Here is a 23493-nt window from a genome sequence, read left to right as displayed (position 1 = left end):
GAGAAACTAGTCTACTCTCTCAGTCAAGGCAGTGATTGCTACGGAGAGGGGATAATGACGAGGTGGATGCATTAGCTATGCTTCTGGGATGCTTAAAAGTGCTCAGGACAGGGGTGTGCTCAGTTTATGAAAATTCAACAAGATATACATCTATATATACTTTTGTTTTTATTTGACATTCAATAAGAATGTTTAAAGAATTTAGCCCCTGAGCATAACAGTGATTTTAACAAAGGTCCCGCTTTAAGCCCTGCACCCTGCTTGGATCTGAACAAGATCCATTTTTATCTATTTTACAAACTTAGATTCTCTGTAAGACGGAGTTTGAGCAAAAGGTTCTAAAGCTCAAAAACTAAAAAGTGGAGGGGGTGGATGAACACAATCCAAAAAGTTAAAATCAGAATACTTGGTTTTGACTATAAAAACATGAAATCCCATTATTTAGATTAATGTAATTATTTGAAAAAATTATGTATTCTTTCACATGACTCAAAACTTTAAAAAGTGAAAGACCCCTGCCTGCCAGTTCCCACTCCACCATTCACTCCCCGACAGACACCCACTATTCTTTCTTAGGGGCCCATCCTGAGTTTCCTTATGCATAAATAAAACAATTCAAATGCACATGTCCTCTCCCTTTTCACACACAAAAAAACATACTTTACAAACTGTTCTGTGCCTAACCTTTTCTGTACATTAACTATCTTAGCAAACCTTCCATCTCAGCAAACAGAAAACACTCTCTTTTTGTAAATAGCTGCCTTGTATTTCAGTGTACAGCTGTAGCTTCATTCATTTCACCAGACCTGGATGTTTGATTTGTTTCTATTCTTTTACCGCTACAAGCAATCCAGAAACGAATTAGCTCACAAATATGTCATTTCTAGCATATGCTAATGTATCCTCAGAATAAATTCTCAAAACAGAATAAAGGATCTACGGATTTGTAATCCTGACCTTGGTGGCTAAAGTGCTCCACACAAGGACTGCACCAATGTGCACTCTCACAGCAACGCACATGTGCTAATATAGCATGTTAAACAACTTCCAGATTTTTGCCAATCTGAAAAGTGTTATTTCTGAGTAATTTCAATGTGTGCATTTTCTTTTGAACATGGTTCTTATGCTTAAGAACCACTTATATTTGTTTGCATCCTTTGCTCACTTTTCCATTGGGTTTTTCCTCCTGACTATAGGAGTTCTTTATAAATTAGGTAATAAGCCTTTTGATATAATAATTCAATCTTGGTTTTTCTTTGCCCATCTCTAATTCTATCTTTACTTTGGTTTCATTTTCTTTTGACTTCCTCATTTCTACTCTGTGTTCCTGTGTTTTCTTCACTGTCTATATTCTCCTTTTGTGCTCCTTCCCATTTCATCTTAGATCTGTGATGGTTTGTTTTTCTCTTCTCTCTCATGAATTCTGACACGTTTTATCACCTGTTTACTCACCATCTCGAGTTCTGGCATTTGTTTTCGATGTGTCTTAGAAAGATTGCTTTCTAACCCTTTTTTTCCCATTGTAAAATGTCAGCTCAGAATTTTCACCTGTCCTGTGACAATATTATTTTGGTGAATATTCTTCATCTATAGCAGTGGTTCTCAACCTTCCTAATGCCGCGACCCTTTAATACAGTTCCTCATGTTGTGGTGACCCCCAACCATAAAATTATTTTTGTTGCTACTTCATAACTGTAATTTTGCTACTGTTATGAATCGTAATGTAAATATCTGATATGCAGGATGTATTTTCATTGTCACAGATTGGACATAATTAAAGCATAGTGATTAATCACAAAAACAATATGTAGTTATATATGTGTTTTCTGGTGGTCTTAGGCGACCCCTGTAAAAGGGTCGTTGGACCCCAAAGGGGTGGCGACCCACAGGTTGCGAACCACTGATCTATAGGTTTTGTTACATTTTGTCCACTTTTTCACCTTGATAAATATAGTCTCTTCATATCAATGCTGTCAACTCTCTACTGACTACTAAGCATGGACTGAGTCCTGTTACTGGCCCCGCTTTCTCAGTAGTCTCCTTCAGAAAGGGACTCGCCATCTTCCCCAGGTTCTGTACCTCTAGTTTATGTAAGGAACCTATCTGCCACCACAAAGTAAACTACTTACGTTTATCAGCATTTCCTGAGATCTGCCACCCTGAGCTGCTTTATTATCATTTCAGTGACATCACTGTACTTCCTACATCTAGAGTTTCTACTCTTTTCTATATTTTTGTTTCCGGACCATGCAGATTTTTGCTTATTTGTTTTATAAAATACCCAGGAGCAAAGGAAAGAAATTGTTATCTCATACTGTCAAGTTTACCCCAAAAGTCTCCACAAGGTTGGTTTTTTAAACAAAAATATTTTAAGTACAATTTAATACAGAAAACAAACTTACTTTAAGAGTTCATCTCTTTCTGTTTTCCGTGCAAACACGATATCACTGCACTTGTTCTGGAACCGGACTAGGATTTCGGTCAGCTCGTTGTAAAACTATAAGCAAAGAACAAATACAATTAAAAAACCAGAACAATTTTTAATCTGAGGAACACAACCTAAAGCTCAACTGTCAATCACAGTTAAAAGTGAAAAACTAAAATTTTCTACATTAGACACAGTCATACTACTTAAGTCTAACTTAATATTAAATATGAGCTAAGACTCCTAAAGAAAATAAAAATAAAATCGCTTTTAGAGAACAATGTCACTAAAAATTAAATGGTAACAAAAGTTTCAGACCATGTTTTGTACATTTTCCCAATTCCTCACACACTAGCGCTATTTCATTGGAAGGATCAGATCTGCACATTCACTTCAAAAATGCAGCATCATTTCAGAAGCCCTTAGAAGAATTTCCACTTGTCTATTTCAACAAAGCATTTTATTAAACGAAATTAAAATATTTTACTATCCTCTCTATTTTGAAAGGCTCTGCAGTATTTCTACCCACTCTTTAGAGGGTTTTACATGATTATCTACTGTATTTACATCGAGATAACTTTATCCAATGATCATAATGGAATTAAAGTACCAAAGGAGTGATGTGCCAGAAAACTTAAAATCACTTGTTCCCTCATAAGGAAAGTAATTGTTAAAAATACAAGCATTTCCTTCAACTCTTTAAAGAATAGGCAATAAAATACTTAAAACATATTTAGTAAGCACGCAGAGACTCAGACAGATCACAAGTCTATCATCATCCAACATAAAGCACAGAATATAAAAGCCACACCCACCACCCACCTTCCCCACCACAGAACAGCTGTTTCCTCATAAGTCATTCAAACTGGTCAACTTTCCACCCCCACATCCCTCTCCTAAAAAGATGTCATTGGCTTTTGATATCTCTGGGCTAATTCCTGTTACATCAAATCTTAAAACCATGTTCTGCCTTGTGAAATACACAATTCATCAAAGTTCCCATGAAACGGTGCCACCTTCGTTAAGATCTTATAACAAACTTCTCAGAGGCAAAGTCATTAAAGCTAACAAATTCAAGGCAAAAAAAAAATTTTTTTTTGATCCAACTGGAAAAAAAAACAATTAACTTCCCAAATTACATATTCACATCTACACTGGATAGCTACTGTTTCTTTAGTATACCATACCTTTGTGCCTTCTTTCAAATTAGCTACAAGTTCAACAAAGTTGTCATATGCAGCAGCTAAATTCTTCAAAACTTCTTCTCTTAAGTTGGCTTCATTGTTAGATTGTTTCATTTTTGAAAATTCCTGGTGTGAAACCTTGTTAATAGAAAAATTTATGTTTTTACATTTATTTATCAAACGCAGCTCCTAACATTTTTATTGATACTTTTCCAACTATGAAAATCATATATTACATGCAGGAATTACTAGAAATTTAACAAATATTTATTTTGGAGTAGCACTGTGCTTTAAATCTTTCCTTATGTAAAAACATCACAAATTCAGTGTGTGATAAAACAATCAATGATTACAGATTTCTATTAATATGTACACCTGCAAAAAAAAAAGATAATCCTAAATGGACATAGATTTAGAACAGGCTTATCCTTTAATTTTTTTAAAACATAAATTTTATTAACGTATATGAAGTACACCTGAATATTCTTAAGAAGTCCTTCCTGTTTCTTTAGAGATTCTTGGACTTTAGTCGTAAGACCTCCATAGATTCGATCCAGCTCAGTAACAGAAAGAGCTTCTTCATTTATCACACCATCTTGAGCCAAAGCAGTCAAAAATCTGCTTGTCATGTCAAAATTCATTGATTTCAGGTCATTCTCTAGACCCTCTCTTTCCTTCTTTACTTCATCAAGATTTGTCAATAAGGATTTTAATACATTTACAACCTTAAAAGAAAAAAAAGAAAGAAACCTTAGTTTAATTGCAAAAGAAACCAGAAGCCTGGGTTATGGGCTCAATCCACCAGTGTGGGCGTGCAGGAGGTAGCCGAACAATGAGTCTCTCTTGTCATTAACATTTCTCTCTCTTTCACTTTCCTTTCCTCTCCAAAATCAATAAAAATATATGAGAAAAAAAAAGAAAGAAAATGAGGGTGTAGACCAGTGATGGCGAACCTATGACACGTGTGTCAGAGGTGACACGCGAACTCATTTTTTTGGTTGATTTTTCTTTGTTAAATGGCATTTAAATATATAAAATAAATATCAAAAATATAAGCCTTTGTTTTACTATGGTTGCAAATATCAAAAAATTTCTATATGACACGGCACCAGAGTTAAGTTAGGGTTTTTCAAAATGCTGACACGCCGAGCTCAAAAGGTTCACCATCACTGGTGTAGGCAGTAGAAAGAAATATGACTCCTGAGGTCCAAGAAGCATCAAATCATAGACACACTAAAGGAAGAAGAGAATGTGTCATACCTGGACACATTCTGTCAACTCTGTTTAAGGGATCTAGTGGAATCAGATGTTAGACCAGCCGTGGGCAAACTACGGCCCGTGGGCCGGATCTAGCCCGTTTGAATGAATAAAACTAAAAAAAAAATAGACCATACCCTTTTATGTAATGATGTTTACTTTGAATTTATATTAGTTCACACAAACACTCCATCCATGCTTTTGTTCCGGCCCTCCAGTCCAGTTTAAGAACCCATTGTGGCCCTCGAGTCAAAAAGTTTGCCCACCCCTGTGTTAGACAATGTGGATAAAAATCTTACTTCCAAATGACTCCCATGACATATTGTTAAATGGAGAAAAAAGGTGCAGAAGTATGTGTGTGTGTGTGTGTGTGTGTATGATGCTGCATTCTGAGAAAGAGAGGAGAAATCTGAATATAAAGATACACATACACATAATATATTATGTACATATGTATGCATATATATTTTCTGCAAAAAGAAAAGCACTAAGGACAAACCAGAAACTAGTGAATATGATAACTTATAGGAAGTGGATGGGAACAAGGTAGAAAAAAAGGAACGAGATTTCTCTTTTGAATGATAAACACTTTTTCACATTCAAAATTAAAATTAAATCAAAATTTGAATACAGAAACAAATGAATGAACTGTCCATCTAAGTAAAAAATTAATTCCATAGAAAAATATTTCAACTCTTACTCCTTAGTGGATATAATCAACTTAATTACTGTGTAAGGTCAGTTTACTGCCTGGAAAACTCAATTTTCTTACCTGCAAAACGAGAATAATAATAGTACCTATCTCAGGACTGTTGTGAAGACTGAACTAATCTACATAAAGTGCACAAGATAATTCCTAACAAAGGGTAAGTGTTCAATCGTGTAAGAAATTACTATTAACTGGTAGTTAGGTTTTATGGTTTAACTCTATACTTTGGGCACATTATTGACTAAAGAAGCTTAGGCATGCACATTCAGACAGGGATAGAGGAAAAGATTAAGAATTAAAGCATCCTTTATTTTGTTGAAATATAACTATTTATGTAATTATGTGAGTTTGTTTTGGGAGGATGTAATAGAATACACATTTTAAAGGTTGTAACTATTATCTGTTGGTGCGTTTAAACCGATAATGGAACCTGAACCATGACTCTGAAGCGTTTACCCTATAAAGTCTGTTTAATAGAAAAATAAGAGATGTCATTTTACTCTCTCTGTAAGTTATGTCCAACAAAAACTAGAAAAAGGAATATGCAGAACTGACTTTAAAAATAGCCTCAGGGTGAGAGTCAGGAACACTCTAATAGTATTATTTTGAAACAGACTCCATGTCCTTATATAGTATAGAAACTAAAGTCTCTCATCAAATAGTGGACCAAAACTGTGGCGAAAATACCCCCAAGTTAGCTAGAAGTATTGTGAGAGGACAGGCATGATTCACATGGATACAACTTCCTCTTCAGAGGGCAATCATCCCTTTGTCCAGCGTATCCACATTGTATATGCTACCTGCCTGCTGTCATTGAGTAGCAGGCTGCTGTGGTATTAGTGCCTTTGTTCAAATAGCTTATTTTACTTAATAGTGACCTCAAAGCCAAGAGGCATGATGCTGGCAATTTGGATATACCGAAAGAAGCCAAAAAGTGCTCCTTTTAAGTGAAAAGTACATTAAGATATTTTAAGAGAGATCACATTCACATAACTTTTATTACAATATATTATTATAATTGTTTTCCTTTATTATTGTTGTTAATGTATTACTGTACCTAATTTATAAACTTTATCACTGGTACAGATGTAGAGGGGAAAACATAGCATATGTACTTTCAGGCCTCATTATCCCCCTTGGATAAGGACCATTGTAATTCGTATTCTTTGTCCCATTAGGTCCCCTGAACCCCTTTGGAGATCCAGGTTCTGTACACATTCAACTATGCAGTCTTCTCCTTACTTTGGGGGCTGGTTTCCACTGAACCTCTAGTAGCTCCTCTGACCACAACTACTCACTCAATCCTTGGATCCAGTGTGGGTTCACTTCTTCTGCCTTTTTACTCTGTTCTCATAATGTGCCAACTTCTTAGGAAGTCCCTAAAGAGAGGAGTTCGAGCCCTAGCCAGTTTTCCTGAGCGGTTAGAGCGTTGGCCTGTGGATTGAAGGGTCGCAGGTTCAATTCTGGTCAAGGGCACGTACCTCAGTGGCAGGCTGGATCCCCAGCCCCAGCTGGGATGTGTGCAGGAGGCAACCAATCAATGTGTCTCTCTCACATCACTTTTTCTTTCTCCCTGTCTCTCCCCCTTCCTTCCACTCTCTCTCAAAATCAATGGGGGGAAATCCTCAGATGAGGATTAACAACAACAAAGAGAGAGAGAAACTCCAAAATGCTGGAATTTAAGTACTGTGTCATCTAAATCCCCACAGCATATTTCTGTGACTACGACACTTAAGTTTTTACCCCGGATTGCATCCCGTATTATTGCATCCTTGTGTATGTCTAATCTTTGACTGTAAATGGAGGGTAAAGGCTTTGTTTGATTCATTTGTTAATTTTTCAAAGCACCTAGCACAGTGCCTTACATAGATTAGATATCTAATAAGTCTTGGTTGAGTAAAAACATGAAATGCTTCTGTGGAAAGACAAATAAGGAACAACACTGATAACTTTTAAGATCTATGGTCTCAGAAATTCATCTTTTTCAAGTTTTCAGCAGTATTTGTTGCACTTTGGCTTATTTTCCTGTGTATTTCAGGGCCTCTATCTTATCCTACATTACCTCATAAGACATTATACTTGCACTTTCTCCTCTTTGGGACTTTCTGAGTCCAATGCCCCATTATTAATTTTCTCCTTCCTGTCACCAATAGAAAGGCCATAATGATGTTACCCATTTATTAACATGTCAGTTTTCCTTTCAGGGGTAGGCCCAGCGGAATATGGTGGAAGGGTGGAAGGCAGTACAGAATAATGTATGCATCAAGGAATCTGTGGTCAGAGAGTATCTAGCCAAACCCAGTCCTTCCACTTCGGGAAATATTCTCCCTTTTATAAAACCTTAATTAAATACGAACATATGGAGTATCTAGAATAGAGTAGCCAGCTCACAGGAAGCATCAATAAATGAAAATTATTATTACAGGATTGTAATGTTATTACTATAATTACCTATTACTCAGTGTACATATCATGCTACTTTAAATGTAACAGCCACAATTAACATCTGCATTTTTAGAAAGATGCCAATAAGAAAGAAATCAGCAACTTGTTATTTATAATAGCTTGAACATCGTTTTCATAAACAGATGACCAGCTACACCAAAATGCTTCTTCTTGCCCTAACTAGTTTGGCTCAGGGATAGAGCATTGGCCTGAGGACTGAAGGGTCCCAGGTTCGATTCTAGTCAAAGGCATGTACCTTGGTGATGGGCACATCCCCAGTGGCGGTTGTGCAGGAGGCAGCTAATCAATGTTTCTCTCATAGGTGTTTCTAACTCTCTATCCCTCTCCCTTCCTCTCTGTAAAAAATCAATAAAAATATACTTTTTTAAAAAAATGCTTCTTCTTACCTCACTGCCCTGCATGGTCTTTGCTGGGTTAGCAGAAGGGATGGCAGCATTCAGCTCAGGCTCTGGCTTACACAAAAGTGCAATGGAGTCACGGTGTGACAGATACCGTTCTTTCACTTTCCCATCCGCTTGCAAGGCTTTATCCAAAACTGCTCTGAAGTTGGCCCCCTCTGTGGGAAAAAGAATGTTATCATAATGATTTCAATTGTAATGTTTATGGGTTGGTTGTACTTATAGTTCTGTTCTCCTTCTACAGGCCCCAATTCTTTGTACTTAAATGTCAGCATTTTGGAGCTTCTCTCTTAGGATTATTCCTTTTTCGCCCTTTTACAGGGGCCGATTCACTCAGTAATAAAAACTCAGTTCCTGTCGAGTGTTAGCATTTTTGTTTTTGAAAAAATAACTATAAAGCAAAAACACAGTTATACCTTAAAACACATTTGTGATCACTGTCCATCAAAAAAAAGCTATTTGACTAATCTTTTCCCACAGCTCATGAATATAGGAAGAAATCATTCATCCCAAAAATTGTTACAACTTATTTAAAAAATATTCTCTTTCAAAGGATCACTGCTTCAACTTGACTTACATAATAGCAGATATATTTTTAGAGAAATCTCAATAGCAGTAATTCATTTTATAGAGATAAATAAAACAATTCCCTAGCTACCATGAAGACATCCTTTATCTTAACAAAAAGTTTTCAAAATAACTAAAGTTTTCAAAATAATAACTTGGCTTCAAATTAACTGTTAAAAATCACCTTTTACCATCCAGGATTCAAGAAAAGTGAAATTATAAAATAACACATATAATATGACCTCATTTATGTTAATAAAATATGCAGATGGCTGGAATAGAAAATGTTATAGGAACATTTTAATTTTCATTTTATACCCTTATCAAGAATCTGAACTTCTTGCCGAACCGGTTTGGCTCAGTGGATAGAGCGTCGGCCTGCGGACTCAAGGGTCCCGGGTTCGATTCCGGTCAAGGGCATGTACCCTGGTTGCGGGCACATCCCCAGTGGGGGGCGTGCAGGAGGCAGCTGATCGATCTCTCTCATCGATGTTTCTAACTCTCTGTCCTTCTCCCTTCTTCTCTGTAAAAAGTCAATAAAATATATATTAAAAAAAAAAAAAGAATCTGAACTTCTTATAATGAATATGAATTATCTTTGTTATATTTTTTATCACTGAACTGAAGAAAAACACCTGGGCTATGATAGCAACAGTTGCAGTAAAAACAGGCTTACAATTGAACCTAATTTAATCAAGCAAAAATGTGGATCCAAATAGAGACTTTATTAATTTGAAGGTCATTTATGCACATTTTTACCTGCTCTTAAAGGCTTATAGAGTTCGTTGGATGCTGTCCTTTGCCAGCGTTCCTTGAATTTTGCTCTTAAATCATTGTCAGTTGCTTCTTCTTCATCCAACAATCTTAATGACTTATTAAAAAAAAGCAAAGCAACAATGGATGTCATTTCTGGTGTAAAAAGTTAAATATTTTTAAATGATCACACTCCAAGTACATGAAAATTAGTGAAATGGGACTACTCTTACATTACTGGTTAGAATATAAATTGGCACAACAATCTTTGTTGCGGAAATTCATGTTACAATGTATTTAATTAAAAAATCTTGTAAAAGGCCTAGGTGAGCCATTACTTTACTCAGTAAAATTAAAAAGGAAGAATAAGTAAGAGTTTATGTACATCCATATACCAAGACTACTTTAAACAAAGACTGTTTTTAAGATAAAAATAAATAGAAAGTTTTTGAACCTTAGAAGCCATAAAGTTAACAGTTAAACCATAACTGTTGTTATGGCATAAACAAAACAAAGAGAAAATTGATTACCAATAGGAAATAAGATTTAGACTTCTATGCCAATACCACACACTGAATAATAACATGTAAAAATGCCTTTTTAATGCATAACTGAGAAGACAAGATAGAAACACAAGAAAATACTAATTTATCAGTGGAAACAAGTGTTAGAGCCAATGGTATCTGCTAATCCCTGACAGCTTAGAGCAGAGGTCTGCAAACTCTTCTGTCAAACACTACAGTATTTTAGGCTTTGGGGGGCCACAGTCTCTGTCCCATATTCTTCTTTTTCTTTTTTTTTTTTTGCAATCTTCTTAAAATGGTAAAAATCATCCCTCATCAGTGAACCATACAAAACATACCACAAGCCAGAATTAGCCACTATCCTTAGTTTGCCAATTACGTAGTTGACTACTGGCTTAGAGTGTGAATTTAACAGAACACGAGTAGACACAAGAAACATCAGTGAAGACCGGGCATGGCTCAGTGGTTGAGCATCAACTTATGAACCAGGAGGTCAGGGTCCAATTCCCAGTCAGAGCATATGCCCAAGATGTGAACTTGATCCCCAGTCTGGGGCATGCAGGAGGCAGCTGGTCAATCTCTCTCATCAGTGATACTTCTCTCTCTCTCCCTCTTCCTTTCCTTGTTCAATATCAGTTATATCATATCACTTATATTATCATCACCATAGTAATATAATAGTAATAGTAGAAATAGCTATAATTTATTAAGCACATATATGCTGTGTGTCCCATAGGCTAGGCATCCCACTGTTTTAGTTTAGTTCATCTTTTAAATAAGCTTAGGAAGTCAATATCCTCATCCCCAAGGTTCACACCATCATAAGTACTTAAGTACTTTGGCCCTGCCCCAAAGAACTTAGAAATGATGAAAATACAATATCCCCTGAAAGTTAACTGAAAAATCAGAACATCAGGGATGAAAGCATTGATAACAAAAGTCATGTAAGAGAGATGTGACTCCTAAACTAGCAAAAAACAATATAACCAGCTTGAATATAATTATAGCTGAAGAAAGAAATTTATCAATTAGAGTAAAGAGTTAAAGGCACAATAAAGGGAGAATAACATTAGCAAACTGTTGTCTTTAGCCAAAAAACTTTGTGTTCCATTCCTATCAATAAAAGCCTTCTCTACTGGAAAATGGATACAGTGGACTTATAAAACATTTGATGGCCTAACTTCCTTTGTTTGACTCCATGTTCACTAAGAAACCCAATCTATATATATAAAAGGCTAATATGCAAAGTGTCCCTGCGGGAGTTCAACTGGGAGACCAGTTCTATTGCTCGCTATGATGTGCGCTGACCACCAGGGGATGGCACAGAATGGAGGGAGGCCCTAACTGGCAGCCAGAAGGCCCCGATCAGCCCTGATCACTAGGAACCCTACCCATGCATGAATTTCGTGCACTGGGCCTCTAGTCTTTAATATTAAAAAATCATTAATTATGAAGACTTTGAACAATTTGTGTGACAGTAATTTCTCATAGTATACTAATATTACACAATGGTCATATGTTTCATTAATGTCCATTTACATACCCTTACAGACATAAATCAACCTATTCTCACTCAATTGAAATTCTTTTTGAGGCTGAAGGTCAAGCTCTGGCCCACCCACATTAAGTTCACCATGATGATGAGCACCTCCCTGTGAAACCAAACAGGAGAAAGCCTCCAGTACTAATCCTTGCTGGACACCAAGGAATCAAACTATTTTATTTGAAAGGCAAATCTCAAAACATACCTCATCTAGAATTTCTCTATTTCTTTGTAGTAGTTCAGGTAGCTCTTTGATCAACTGATCTACAGTCTGGATGCCTCCCTGTTCAATTACAGATGTGGACTTTGTCAATATAGACTGAGGTACAGTATCTCCAGATACATCTTCAATTGCTGCTGGAAGATTAAGAGATGCTAACACCCTGAAAAAATGAAATACTATGTTACATAAAGGTCTAAACCACCTTAAAACATTAATTTCCTATATCCAAGTCAACAGCAATTCAGTTACCATACCAAAAGTAGGTAAGTCTTATCAACAGAAAAATAAAGGAAAAGAAAAAAAATAGGCGATTGATAAAATTAAAACAAAATCATTAAAGAATTAAATTATTTAAATTCACAGAAATTAAAAGCCAAAAAGAAAGAAATATACATTAAAATATACTAAATACCTTTGGCTGACAGTTCTAACTTAGCTTCTTTCAGTCTAAGTAATTATAAGTCAAAAAGTCTATCTTAAAAACTGTAATCTTTTTATTATACTCCTGATTGTTATACTGTCACTGACAAATCAGAATACATAAGTTATAATTTCATATCACCTATGTAAAGAGAACATAGTTGATCTAAGTATTAATTATAGAATCTTCATCTGTTCTGTTTGTAGCACAATAACAATTACTCTGTTATTTCATTTATATAATAAAGGGAATGTTAAACTTATGTTTAAAAGAAAAATGAGGTCAAAATCTATACATTCATCAAAATTAAAAACATAAAAAAGCAAACCAAACTAGGAGAAAATATTCTCAATTACATACATCTGACAAAGGACTTGTCTCTAAAATATGTAGAGTTCATCAAAGATTAGTAAGAAGAAAAACTCAGTCTTAAAAATTAGCAAAAGATGTCAACGGACACTTCACAAAAGATATGAATGGCTAATAAACACATAAAAAGTTACTCAACATCTTTATTAATCAGGAGAATGCAAATTAAATCACAAGATACTGGTACACAAACTAACATTAGAAATATTCTATTAAAAAAAAAAAAAAAAAGACTGACAATACCAAGTGCTGATGAGGATACAGAGCAACTACATTTCTCAAACAGTGCAGGTGGGAATATAAACTGAAACAACCACTTTGGAAAACAATCGACCCATTTCATATGAAGTTAAACATACACTAACCATACAACTAATCTATTGTAATCCTAGTTATTTACCCAAGAGAAATAAAAGATGTCAATACAAAGATCTGTACATGAATGTTCACCGCATCAACAATCTGAAATGTCCATCAACAGGTGAAAGAATATAGACTGACATTTGACCATAAAATGAAATACTGTTCAGAAATAAAAAGGATCAAAGTGATACCCCAACATATATGAATCTCAAAAACATTATGCTAAGTGCAAGACACCCAACACACATTTTGAGTATATACTATAGGTCAATGATGGCGAACCTTTTGAGCTCAGTGTGTCAGCATTTTGAAAAATCCTAACTTAACTCTGGTGCCGTGTCACATATAGAAATTTTTTGATATTTGCAACCATAGTAAAACAAAGATTTATATTTGCTATTTATTTTATATATTTAAATGCCATTTAACAAAGAAAAATCAACCAAAAAAATGAGTTCGCGTGTCATAGGTTTGCCATCACTGCTATAGGTGCTTATCTATACCGTAGGTATTACATATGTAACAATATTGTACTATAGTATGTACTATAATATACATACTCCACATGTTATAATAATTACATTTACATCAAATTGTATAAAAAGAAAAATTATAGTAACAGGAAGCACCATAGAGACTGGGGGTCAGGGGAAGAGAAACTGAAGGGAAAGAAAGAGGCATGAGGGTGCATTTTAGGGTGACGGAAATGTTCTCTGTCATGATCATGGTGGTTACAAGAGTACAGTAGGGCCTTGACTTAACGAGTGTCCCGACTAACGAGTTTCTTGAGATACCAGCTGTCTCTCCGAGGATTTTTTGCATTGAGTTCATAGAGTAATTTGAGTTAACAAGCTCCTTAACGAGCTCGGTCTCAGAATGAATTAAACTCATAAGTCAAGGCCCCACTGTATTCACATTTATCCATAGAAATGACCTGTACATTTAAAATGGATGTACTTTACTGAAGGAAAATTATACTTAAGATTTTTCTAAAACCAATGAATCTACCAGAAACAAAATAGATTCAGAAAACTGAATATAACATGTATCTTAACTTAAAAAGTTCATTTCTACTTCTCATTTCCCTCAAATAAATACAAATTAGCAGTCAAACATTTTCACTTTGTTTCAGTAATTAAATTTCTTCCAACTGTATTTGGTAGGGCTTAATAAATATAGTGTCCCCAAGAAATGTGTGTTTATGTGTGTTATGTGCTTATTTGCTATTTTCACTTATCTTTGACATTCAGTTCCACGGTCAGAAGGTAAAATGTTCATAAATATTTAGTTAAAGAATAATCAAACAGAAAACATTAGAACTTTAGATATAAATTTATGAAAGATAAGCTCTACCTACCCATTTGCCAAATTGGTGGCTTCTCTCATTTGAGCAATTGATCTGTTAACTAAGTCAGCTTTCCTCTGGTTATAGGCAGCCAAAGCCTGCTGCACTGACACAGGAACCATTTTCTCAAACAGATCTACAATTAAAAATGGAAATGTCAACAAAATTTTGAGACAAAACTCAAATTATATAGTGACTGCTCGTATTTCCTTTCCAATATTGATATAAAAAGTCTACAAATACTTAAAAACTAAATCGCTACTGAAAGTACGATGGACAATGACAATGAAAGCTTTTTTTCTGAACTTAAATCTCCTGCCTTTTAGATGTGTCTGTCATTGAATTTAAGAAATCTTTGGTGAAGAAGAGCTAATCATAGAAAACACTTCACTTGTTTTGGGCTACTGTGCAATCGTTCAATTTTCACTCTACCACTTTCTAACTATGCAACATTGGACAAGTAAATTACTTAATCAGTTTCCTCATCAGTCATGTGGGGATAATAATAGTAACTAGCTCACGGGGTTGTTGTGAAAAATAAATGAGCTAATATTTGTAAAGTGCTTAAAAGAGTCCCTTGGCACATGGTAAACAGTTTGTGTTTGTTAAATAAAAATAAGTAAAATAATCACCCTTTCCCAATAACTTAGAATATTAATTATCCTTAGGATCTCAGCTACAGACTACCAAACACTGCATATACCTACAATACCCACCATATTGTAACGTATTTATCTGATACAATCATGACTCCAGAATTTGATAGGTTTTAAGTTATATTTATGAATATTTTTAATGGCAGAATCTTCAATAATATAACAAATGTTAACAAAATGACAACTGCTTATTTAAAGTTTTTTATCATTACTCAAATGCAGTTTCAAGTTTTCTGACTCTGTTGTATACTTTACATATCCTTTATTGACATCTTTTCCATTTAAAAATTTCACTGTAGATATAATAATTTTTATTCTCATATTCATTTTGAACAATATGAATGCAAAGTATATTCAGAGCATACAATTGCAACTTTGTGATTTTGGGCTACTAAAAAAAATAGATTAAACTAGAGAAAAGATGAGTAAGATTAAACTACAACTGAATACTTGACATACCAGTGAATTTCTGGCTAATGGGTACATTGACTGGGGTAGATTTCACAAGTGTGGCTTTGCCAATAGGGTCTAGATCTTTGAGGTCTGGAACTCGATCGTGATATATGAAGTCATTATCCTTCTTTGCTGCAGTAAGGGCACGGTTGATTTTGTCTGAGAAATCCTTCACGTTGACATATTCATCATAGCGAGATGCCACTGTTTTAATCAATTCTGCTGCATGCTAAAAAGAAAATGTTAAAAAATAATGTTTCTTTTTCTCAACAAAGCATTGGTTTCTTTTTTAAATAAAATTTAAAAAACCTAATTTGAGATTTTGCATTTTCAGCAATGTGGTCAACAGATTAACCTAGAAGTTCTCTCATCACAAATTACTCCAAAATTTAAGAATACATAGCAGACACCCCTTTAAACACGTGTGAATTACCAAGAAAATAAAGGAAACCCATGGGGCAATAAGCATAAACAGGCACTGAGGAAGACTGGATGTCCAGTGTTTCAATAACCCAAAGGACTATCAATTAAAATGCTTTAAAAACCCTCATGGAAACCTGAGACAGGATCTTGAAACTACAAAAAGACAGAGAACTGAGCAACATCACTTTCACTACCTCACATGAAGGCAGGAACTTCAAAGGACTACACCCACAATGAAAGAGTGAATCAGAAAAATATTATCCAGCAGCACATTAGATCAACAAAGAAACAAGATGTCTCAGCATCAATATAAAATTTGCTTTAAAAGAAGGTTTGCTCCCTGGCCAGTGTGACTCGGTTGGGTGTCGTCCAATGCACCGAGATTGCTGGTTCGATTCCTGGTCAGGGCACATGCCCGGGTTTCGCGCTCCATCCCCTATAGGGGGTGTGCAGGAGGCAGCCTATCTATGTTGTGCTCTCACATCAATGTTTCTCTTTCTCTCTCTGTCTCTCTCTCTCTCTCTCTCTCCCCTTTCCTCTCCCTTCCTCTCTCTCTCCAAAATCAATAAAAATATTTTTTAAAAAACGGTTTGCCATTAGAATTCATAAGATGAGCATATGCCTCATATAAACCAAGGGTCCACATTTTCTTACTTAGATGGTATTAGAAATAGTAACATCAGATAAAATAGGCAATAAAGTCAAAAGTATTATTCAGTAATTCAATACATAATGTTTATTTAACATTCACCAATTTGCCAGAAAGATATAAAACTTCTTAAATTTTGCATTTAATAGTTGCTACCTATATAAATTGAGAAGTTGATACATCTACCAATAATCAGAATGGAAGATTTTAACACCTCTGTCTCTGTGATGAATGGACCAAGTAAATACAATTTTTAAGATTAGAATTTTATTCACTAAACATGGAAAACCCTGAACTCCACTATTAAAGAATACATAATATTCTCAGGCATTTAGAGAATATCTATATGAAGTGAACACATCAGGAGACAAAGCAAATCTAAAACACCAAAATTACAGAACTATAAAAATGGTTTTAATATTAGAAAATCTACTTATCTAATTCTTCAACCTTAATAGATTTGTTTTTAAAAAATCAAATTATCTCCAGATATTAAAAAGCATTTGATAAAATTCAATATTCATTCTTGATTTTTTAAAATTTTTACTCGTAAATCAGAAATACCCAGTTCCTTTACTTTTAAAGATTTTTTTTATTTACCTTAGAGAGAGAAAAATAGAAACATCAATTGGCTACCTCCTGCACTGGGGATCCAAGCCAAAACCCAGTCATGTGCCTTGACGGGAATCAAGCAGGCAATCTCTGGGTGTTGATGTTCTATGCTAACTTTTGACCTATGAATAATAAAGCTATAAAACCAAAGCTACAAACCCTTATGTGCCCATAATTGAAAAAAGTTCTCACTTTTCACTGTGAGTCTAAAGTAGTCTCCTTTCTCCAAAGTAGATTTTTAAAACTGCATTAAAATTTCAAAAGGAGCTTTTCTCTGACTGGTTTACAGAGACTAAATAATAGCCTGCTTGAATCTAATAGTCCCAGAAAATAAACTAAACTTCTAATACTTTAAGTATGCTAGCCTAAAAAAAAATCTCTCCCACAGAAACCCCTTTCATATAAGAATCTAAGTTATTATGATCAAAGTGAATTCCTAGACAAATGAGATATGTTAATCTGGGTTTTGTAAAAGAGTATGCTTTTGTCTGTTTATGTCACTGTGGGGTATAATACCAGCATACATTTTATTTTTTATAAGTCTGGGTTTCTTTTTTTCAGGAAAAGACTAATTTGTGTGAACTTCCTAAATGATACTTGCATAGTACCTTCTAATATCCAGGCCATATTAAAATTTCCTTAACAGTTATCTTCCTACCCTCTGCTTACCAATACTCAAAAATACAAACAACTAATAACAGCACTTATTCCTGCTGAAAAGTTGCCCCAGATGCCACAGCACGTTTCTGACAACCCCAATGCCTACCATATAGATACAACTGCATAGAAAGTACTCTGCTGTTTACAGATGTACTTATATTACCACTGTCCTTCTCTAGCTAAACTTATATGCTCCAATTTAGACCAAGGCTAGGCACTCTGCAATCCTTTCTAGAGTCTGGTAATTAATTTAGAATATTTTATATTAAGATAAATATGGGTAAATAAAAAAGAACAACTTCAATTTTGCATGAAATTTTTGGGGGGTTATTTGTTGTTGTTGTTGTTTTTGCGTGAATTTAAATAAAACATGAGATTTCAAAAAGCATGGAGCAGGTAAAGCCTATTAAAAGCACTTGTCCCCATTGATGGGGCAATGGGCAGGAATGGTTTTCATGGCAAACTTGGGAATCTCATTAAGAAAGAAAAATGGAGATCCAAGTTATTTAATATTTATTTCTAAGAGACTCACCTGTAACCTTGCAATCTCTTCCCCAAATCTCTTTTGCTGTTTTGCCAGGATAGACTGATGGTACTCAGCATTGGCCTGCATGATACAGTGCTTGGCAGCCAAGACAGGGAACACCTCCTGGAAATAAAAATACTGACCAGGGAAGAGTCCAACCACACAAACCACCACAGACAACATGGGATGCAGGAAGAAAAAGGAAAAGGAGACAGAAATTAGAATTACCCCATTAATCGTTAGAGAAAGGTTAGTCACTAGGTGTAAACAGAGAAGACCACATGATTTTGCATGGGTTGAATTCAATCATTTCAATTTTTTTCTTCCAATTAGAATGAAGGGGTGTTGTTGTTGTTTTCTTTTAAGTGAAGCCAATTAAAATTTTTACAATTCTCTTTAATGGAGCCATGAAGTCAACATTTTGTTTACAAAGAAGAAAGGAAAGCATGCATTAGAAAGAGAAGTAGAATGGACAGCCAGAGGAATAGCAAGCACAAGGCTTTAGAAGCTTTCTTATGAGCCCTTTTCCAGCCCTTAGAGTCAACTAAAACCATTACTCACATACACTAAAATTGCTCTATAGCTGACTGTTTCATCATGTTTAAGAGACAAAAGACAGTACAAGTAAGTTCCCACTTATACTCATATCCTAAGACTTTTTAATAAAGATGATTTTTAGCCACATAAAAATTTAGTATGGTATAACAACTAACATTTCAGTATCATATACTCAAAAACACATAGCCAACAGACAAATGAACTAAGTTAATAACTAATATGATTTAGTGTTATTCTGCCGTAATCTGTCTTAAAAAAACTGCATTCAAAATTAATTGTAAAAGATCCAAAAACATGAACCAGGGAAGCTGTTGTATGGGTACCAGCTCTTCTAAAATGTCAAATCCTAGCCTGCAACCTTACTGCTTTTAGGCAGTACATGTCATATAAGACCCAATAAATATACTAGACAATCACTGTGCAGACAATCAATCAATCAATCAATCAATCGATAAATAAGACATTCAAAAACTGAATTACTACCTATGTCCTTTCCTGTCTCCCAATGAATAATATCCTAGCTTCCTGGATCATTATTTGTAGAAATTTCAGTTTTACAATTAAAATATGAAATATCTTAGGAGCTTTATTAGTAAAAAAGGCAAAAATAAAGGACACCTAAATCTCAAACTGCACTCATGCCAGTTCTCAAGGTAAGGCTGGAGCAACTTGGTACTTAAACAGGAGAGTTTCAAGGAATACCAGGAATGCTGCAAAGTCGTTCCCAAGTCTTTGTAGGTGACATTCTTCTCTCCATGACAAGACTGCACTAATGGCCCAACAGGATATAACGGTACACTGAGCAGCTGAACATTAGGGCTTTCCAATGAAAAAGAGGTGAGAGGGGATCCCAAGTCTTTTTTTCAGAGTAATATTATTAATACCCAAGAGTCCTGGGCAACTTTCAACTGGTATCTTGATGTATTTTAAATTTCCAGGAATCTTCACATTGTACATTTTCTGACTAAACTAACATGTTCTATTGATGAAACTTACATGCTTTTTTTTTACTCCACCGCAAAACTATCTGCAACTTCATAATTTTTAAAAATTCCTGAATGATCTATTAATCAATAAACTCCGCTACAAGATCATGTGACAAATACCATGTGCTATCATACAGATGAAACTAATTCCTTGAACATTTCTGAAAGAGTAACTGAATCATACCACATTTCACTCAATCTCAGTTTCCCTTTCTAACCATTCTAAATTTGTTAGTCTAATAATCTGCTTTGTCCTTCCAAATGATCATCACTGACTCGTCATTTCAAATGTCACTTCAGAAAAATTTACATTAAAATAATACTTCCTGCAACAAATACGTGGTTTAAAGATGGTTGTTTTCCTTAGCTGTTCAACAGCAGTCCAATTTTTCTATTCCTGTTGACAAAACTTAATTCTAATAAAAGTATTGGCTGAATTTGTTTCCTTTTCCTTTTTCTTTATGTCTTCAAGAAAACAGGACAATAATTAAAAGTGTGAACAATCAACATGCTCAAGTATTCATGCTTGTACCAAATCACCAATGAATCAGAAGTACACAATACCCTTATTTGATAAAAATTATTGAGACAGATATTTAAAAATTTCCAGGAAGAGATTTAGCTTGGAAAAACAAGTTAAGTGAAGAGCAGAGGCAAAGGCATCCCCTCAATATGAAATAAATGTTCATGCATCTTAAATAAAAAAATATTTCTACAAATACATTCTTTAAATGCCTCTCCTAAAATTTCAAATCTTTATAAAATGTAATTTTCAACTTGCTTCTTGTACACAGTATCCAAATATTTCTACATGCAAACAGCCAAGTGTTTATAAAAATGATAACTGACCTTAGGGAGAGTGTCTTTATACTGACACTGCTTGAAAGCATCACCAAAATAATCTGCAGCCTGATTCGCCAATTTGGCTATAATGGCATCTTTCATTTTATCTGGAATAAAATATGAAATTGACCACTATAATTAAAATAAAGTAATCTGATATATCATGATTGTACATGTCTTAAAAAATCCTTATTGATGAAATCAATTCATCTGCATGAAATTTAATTATTCCTCAGGCAAATACAAAGAGTCAGAAAATAATTTAGTGGTTGCCAGGAGCTAGGGGAAAGAGGGAATAGAGTGTGACTGCCAGTGGGTATGAGGTTTCTTTTGGGGATAATGATAATGTCTTAAAATAAGACTGGTTATGGTCACAAAACTCTGACTATACTAAAAACCAATGAAGTATGTATTTTAAAAGGATGGATTTTACTGTACAGGAATTCTATGTCATATGGATTCCACATGACTGCACCCTTAGTTTTAATTTCTCTGTACTTACATATTCAGTCTATATTCCAATCTGTTATACTAAATTGCATGCCTTATAAGAATTAATCTTATTCCCTCATTCAGAGCTAGGGATTCTGCTAGGCTCAATCTTGTCAGTTAGATCTCGATGAAATGAGATCTCCTTAAAGGTACTCTTCTTCACTAATGAATTTAAAATTAGCATGACTGCTCCTCCATCCTTACCCCACAGCCAGACCAGACCACCAGCCATTATCCCACAATCCACCTTATTCTCTTTAAAGACATTATCTCTCTTTACCTGAGCCACTTAATTTCTTATTATCTCTCCAACACTCAACTATAAGCTTCCTGAAATAAGGAATCTTGTTTTTCTTCTAACTCTATTTACCTAGAGCTTAGAGCAGGGACTAGAACACAGAAAGTACTCAATAAATATTTGCTAAATGAATACATGTTTGACATATTACAAACCTATATAAACATTATTTCAGAATTCAATGTTTTAAGACAATAGCTAACTATCCATTTTAAAAAGATTGCAAATACAACTTACATTCTTAAATGTGCATTATACCACCTTAAGTTCAGAAAAAGAAAGCTGAAAATTTTCAATAACAAATGTTTCAAGTTCATGCTCTACACTGAACATGTTATATTTTAATCATCTTCTAATCTTAAAAAACTATCACTTATTTTCACATGCAACAAAATGACAAATTGGAATTACCTCTTGTGGCCTTTAAAAAAAAGACTTCTTGGGCCTGTGCCAGCATGATAAGACTGAGGGTCCCAACAGTATCTGGAGATATGTCCACAGTAGGTTCCCGATTTAAGGCAGATAAAACCGTCTCTTTAATATGTAAAAAGGCACCACTAGCAAACTAGAGGGGAGTAAAAAGAATTTCTTTAAAAATTTATAGGAACTCAGCAAGACTTAATTTTCTACTGTTAGACACAAAATTATTCCAAATGTTAACTCAGTTGAATAGTTATTTAAATTTTATATTGTGCAAAATAGCTCTAAAACATCTGACCTACAGACAATAGGGTATTTTTTCTAAAATACTATAGAGTAACAAGAAATTTAACAAAGATAAAAAGTCAAGCCGAAACCGGTTTGGCTCAGTGGATAGAGCGTCGGTCTGCGGACTGAAAGGTCCCAGGTTCGATTCCGGTTAAGGGCATGTACCTGGGTTGTAGGCACATCCCCCGTGGGAGATGTGCAGGAGGCAGCTGGTCAATGTTTCTCTCTCATCGATGTTTCTAACTCTCTATCTCTCTCCCTTCCTCTCTGTAAAAAATCAATAAAATATATTAAAAAAAAAAAGTCAATTGTAACAAAAATAGTATATTAACAGGACAAATTGAGTAAACTTATTTTTAGATATACTTCCTCAAAACTAATATGAAAATAAAGGCAGGGATAAAATATTAAAATGTTTTTAGTACTGAATGTACTTGGTTTGGTCCCAAACAAATTCATTTCTCAAACAATTAAACATATATGCTTAAGGAAGCCTCAAACACTACAGATACCTACTCCTCTGAGGAACAGCATTACCACCCAATGCTAATGATTTCTATTTGACTCTCAGAGCTCCTTGGTGAAACATTAACCATCGGAGATTTGTCTTCCCAATTACCGTATTTGCCGGCGTATAAGACGATTTTTTGGCCCTGAAAAATATGCCTCCAAGTGGGGGGTCGTCCTATACGCCAGGTACACTTCAGATAGACTGCCCATAGTGCTTGCCCCGGGCCATAGTGGCCTCCCGATGCCCGCCCACTTCATTCCACATACCGTTCAGGCATCAGCAGCGCTGCTGGGTGTATGCTCGGCTGTTATGCGATTTTGCTGTTATGCGATTTTACCACACTCGCAAAATCGCACACAGCCGACCATACACCCAGTATGATAGCGCAAAATCGCGAATCGCGATACCATACTGCGTGTATGGTTGGCTGTGTGCGATTTTGCGAGTGTGGTAAATTCGGGTTACCGTATATTTCTTTACATATGCATTGAAGATTCGCGATTTTGCGCTATCATGGTGCCTGTTAGAATGTTGAAGAGCTCGCACTTGCGCACTAGTGAGGTCCCAGGGA

General features: G+C 35.0%; 1 protein-coding gene across 1 annotated transcript in view; it reads right to left on the bottom strand.

Annotated features, from left to right (window-relative positions):
• Window positions 1–23493, bottom strand: part of PDCD6IP (programmed cell death 6 interacting protein) — a 43802-nt gene that overhangs the window by 4423 nt on the left and 15886 nt on the right. Inside the window, 11 exon segments of the mRNA XM_006759605.2 lie at window positions 2403–2497; window positions 3613–3747; window positions 4086–4334; window positions 8428–8597; window positions 9766–9877; window positions 12032–12209; window positions 14560–14683; window positions 15663–15885; window positions 18533–18649; window positions 20920–21020; window positions 22115–22268. Coding sequence (XP_006759668.1) covers window positions 2403–2497; window positions 3613–3747; window positions 4086–4334; window positions 8428–8597; window positions 9766–9877; window positions 12032–12209; window positions 14560–14683; window positions 15663–15885; window positions 18533–18649; window positions 20920–21020; window positions 22115–22268 — 1658 coding nt within the window.

This window comes from Myotis davidii, unplaced genomic scaffold, assembly GCF_000327345.1.
Source record: "Myotis davidii unplaced genomic scaffold, ASM32734v1 scaffold395, whole genome shotgun sequence".
Classification (NCBI taxonomy): domain Eukaryota; kingdom Metazoa; phylum Chordata; class Mammalia; order Chiroptera; family Vespertilionidae; genus Myotis; species Myotis davidii.
The sequence above is the reverse complement of the archived record's forward strand: the minus strand, read 5'-3'. Positions and strand labels throughout refer to the sequence as shown.